At 33.9% G+C, this 3,847-nt stretch overlaps 2 protein-coding genes across 2 annotated transcripts; one reads left to right on the top strand and one right to left on the bottom strand.

The window, feature by feature from the left end:
* The first annotated feature begins 588 nt into the window (after positions 1 to 588).
* LOC120350965 (short/branched chain specific acyl-CoA dehydrogenase, mitochondrial-like) lies at positions 589 to 1,091 on the top strand. Its single transcript, XM_039426457.1, has one exon. It carries the CDS (start codon positions 622 to 624, stop codon positions 796 to 798), a length of 177 nt encoding a protein of 58 aa, XP_039282391.1. The 5' UTR covers positions 589 to 621; the 3' UTR covers positions 799 to 1,091.
* Positions 1,092 to 2,947: 1,856 nt separating this feature from the next.
* On the bottom strand, positions 2,948 to 3,625 carry LOC111056326 (protein O-mannose kinase). Its single transcript, XM_022343680.2, has one exon. It carries the CDS (start codon positions 3,623 to 3,625, stop codon positions 2,948 to 2,950), a length of 678 nt encoding a protein of 225 aa, XP_022199372.2.
* Between the last annotated feature and the right edge of the window lie 222 nt (positions 3,626 to 3,847).

The raw sequence follows: 3,847 nt of genomic DNA, 5'->3' as shown, positions 1-3,847 counted from the left end.
GTCTTTTAATGGTTAATTCTGTAAAAAATTGTTATTAATATTTCAGTTTGAAGCATAGATTCTGAATGTGAATGTCCCATTTAATATGCTGATCCACGGAAACACCTAAATATTTGATTGATTTAACTCTTTCTATTGTTGGACAAGTGCAGTTAACAGTGATGTTGTTATGACAGTGTATTATCAGCTCAAGCTCATCAGGAGGTTGACCTGCGCAGATATTCAATAGCTCTTTTTCTCTAAAATACTTACCGTTCATTTCCTTAAGATGCGTTTGCAGAGCATTGAACAATCTAAAGGTGCATACAGATATACGCGCCGCGAACATGAGCAATTCACTTTCGATCAGGTGATGCCAAGCTTTTTATATCTGTATCTTACCGTTTCTGTAAAAATACAGATACAGTCAGCTGATTAAAAGTGAATTTCTCATGTCCGAGGCTCGTATATCTGTACGCACCTTAATATACCAGAGTTTTTCACTCTCCTCTCGTAGAACTGTGTGGTGAATTTCATCTCTTAGTTTTACCTGTACCGAGTTTCGTAATTGTTAAATACTTCTGTATTGAACACGTACTGTTCTTTATTTATAAACATAATTTATATTTTGTTTTTGTAGATATGGCAGCGCGCACAACAGCGGCCTGCATAGATTTGATGGGTGGTGTAGGATTTACCACTGATTTTCCACAGGAAAAGTTCTACAGAGACTGCAAAGTCGGCGCAATTTACGAGGGAACAACCAACATGCAGCTCAACACCATTGCCAAGTATTTGAAGAAGGAGTATGATCAGTGAACTGATATTTTTGTCAATAGAGTGATTTAGAATTATTTTGGAGGAGGAATATGATCGATGAACTGATAGTTTTGTCAATAGAGTGATTTAAAATGATTTTGGAGGAGGAAAATGATCGATGAACTGATATTTTGTCAATAGATTGTAAACATTTCCATATATTTTACGGGTAAATGTGACTGACTATTCGCCATGCCATTGTTAACTATTTTTAAGTCATTGTTGTTGATATGAATCTCTTTGTAAGACGAATATAGTTTATTGATAAATTATATACGGCTGCATGTTATAAGTATCCTTGTAGAGCTATGTCCACGAGCTATGTCCTTGCATATTATAGCTTCACTTGCTCATTTGCATAGCTTCCTTGTAGTATTAAGGCTGTGCAAAGGCTAAAAATGAACTATTTTTACTACTGGTGATATTTTTAAATTTATATATCATCAAGCTATCAACATGAAAAAGTTTTCTCAGGAAAACATTTTTTCCGACCATTACTTTTTGAGATATGAACGTCTAAATTCTAAATTTTGGGACAGGACATTTCAAATTCGGTAAGAGATAAATCCATGAGATTTAGAGGATAAATTCTATTTAGTATTGTTGATTGAATAAAACAAAAATTATCTTTGGTCATTTTCAGTAAATTGCATAATTTTCTAAAAAATTGATATTTGCTTATTATTTTATAATTTTCTAAAAATGGATATTTATAGAAAATAGCCTATTCAATTTACCAAAAATGACCAAAAACAACTAAAAGTTATTTTTGGTCATTTTTAGTAAATTTAATAACTTTCTCAAAAATGAATGTTTTTAGAAAATTTTTGTTTCATACAATCAACAACACCATGTAGAATTTTCCTCTAAATCTCATGGATTTGAAAAAAAATACCAGATCTCTTTTCAACAATATCGATTTATGATTAATTAACCAAATATTTAATCTAAATTTTATCATTAAATGATTAAAATATATTTTATTGGCGAATAAAATATAATTGATTTATTGACTTAATATATATAATATATTGAATTAATATTATACAGGGTCTCCCACGAAAGGTGTAACAGCTGAAGACCATAGAATCGACATGACATTGGCAACAAAAATGTCTAGTGAAATTTTCTTTATCAACCTTAGTTTTCGAGATATATAGATTTTCCGATATTTTTGAAAAACTTTAATAACTAGGAAACTATTAGTCAAAATCTAATTCCAAGGACATGGTTGGAAAGAGGAAAAAATTTCCAATAAGATTCATATAATTTGTTCCTTTGTTTTACGTTTTTCAACTTTTTATGAGCGTTCAAACTGTTTGAAATTTGGCTTTGAACTAGACGAATGTACTTTTTTCAACTTTGAACGCTCATAAAAAGTTCAAAAACGTCAAAAAAAGGAACAAATTATATGAATCTTATTGGAAATTTCTTCCTCTTTCCAACCATGTCCTTGGAATTAGATTTTGACTGATAGTTTTCTAGTCATTAACGTTTTAAAAAATATCGAAAAATCGATATATCTCGAAAACTAAGGTCGATATAAGAAAATATTACCGGTCATTTTTTGTTGCAAATTCAATGTAGAATCCATGGTCTTCGGCTGTTACACCTTTCATGGGACACTCTGTATAAGATAAACTGGTATCTGCTATCTTCTAAAGAATGTCTATCCTTTTCCCCGTAGCTCTGCAACGTTACCAGATCGTCTTTTAACAATGTAGAAATATAATTAACAAAATATTTTATCTCGGATATGAAAATTTATTATTTATTCATTGAAAAATACTATATATTCTCTTGATGAATAAGTTTAATTTTTTCCAACTAGAATGAACAGTAGTTGATATTGCATCATATATAGCGTTGTCAGCTATCTTCTATAGAAGGCAGTGGCAAGGCTGAGGATCGGCAACGTTTTTCTCCTATCTTTCTCCACTGCCATTATAACGTGGACCTCAACTGTCTACACATACTGAGTTATAAATGAAAGACAAGAGAACATTGAAATTTAGATACTTTTGAAACACCTTTTTATTTACAAAGGGTTATTCAGAAAAAAATGAAACTACAGAAAGCGACTGTACTGCACTATTCACAATTTAGATCTTTACCTTCAGAGCAGTTATATCTCAACAACTTTTTGAGTTTACAATTCAGATCTTAACGCAATGAGATCGTACAAGACACGCTTGTAGCCATCGACCAGTTCGTCAGCCGAGGGACGCAGGTTGGGATCCCTGTTCTTGCACTGTTTATGCATCTCGTAGATGCTGTACAAAACGATCTGCGAGTCCTTATGGCCTTCAATGAAATACTGGCACACAGAGGCAGCTTTCCAGATGTCTGTTTTCTCATTGTAGCCAATCACAGACGTTGATTTTTGTTCAGGAGCAACAAAATCTCCAGCCAGCCGCCGAGATCCGCACACAATTGAGGAGTTCGGTTGAACTTGTGGCAGGGCATCCACATCATTCACTATCAATTTCAGGTCGGATGTGACTAGAAACTGACTGAGCAACTTTTCTAAAGTATTCGAGTCACAGGCCACTCTAGTGCCGTATGGACCACTGTGCAACATCTGTAACAACTCGGCGTAGTTGATACACAACTTCAACCGGTTCTCGATTGTATCAACAGAAATGTTTTTCTCCATTAGAGCCAACACGTTCCTAGCATCTCCATTCATATGGTACTCTGTTAGTATGATATTTCGCTCCTCGCAGTAACCTATGAGCTGAGTGACTTTGTCGTTCGGGTTCATCAGTTTCAACATTGATAATCCGGTTTTGAAGTCGTCGTCAAAACCGAACCGATTGGGTTTCATAAGAACTACGTTGTAATGCTTCCATTTGGCCAAGTAAACGGTTTTTACAAAGCCGGAATTCAACTCTTTGACAATTCGAATGCTTTTAATATCGTTAATCTTCTATAGAAGGCAGTGGCAAGGCTGAGGATCGGCAACGTTTTTCTCCTATCTTTCTCCACTGCCATTATAACGTGGACCTCAACTGTCTACACATACTGAGTTATAAATGAAAGACAAGAG

Source organism: Nilaparvata lugens, chromosome 4, assembly GCF_014356525.2.
Source record: "Nilaparvata lugens isolate BPH chromosome 4, ASM1435652v1, whole genome shotgun sequence".
NCBI lineage: Eukaryota > Metazoa > Arthropoda > Insecta > Hemiptera > Delphacidae > Nilaparvata > Nilaparvata lugens.
Note: the sequence above shows the minus strand (reverse complement) of the source record. Positions and strands in the feature narration are given on the sequence as shown.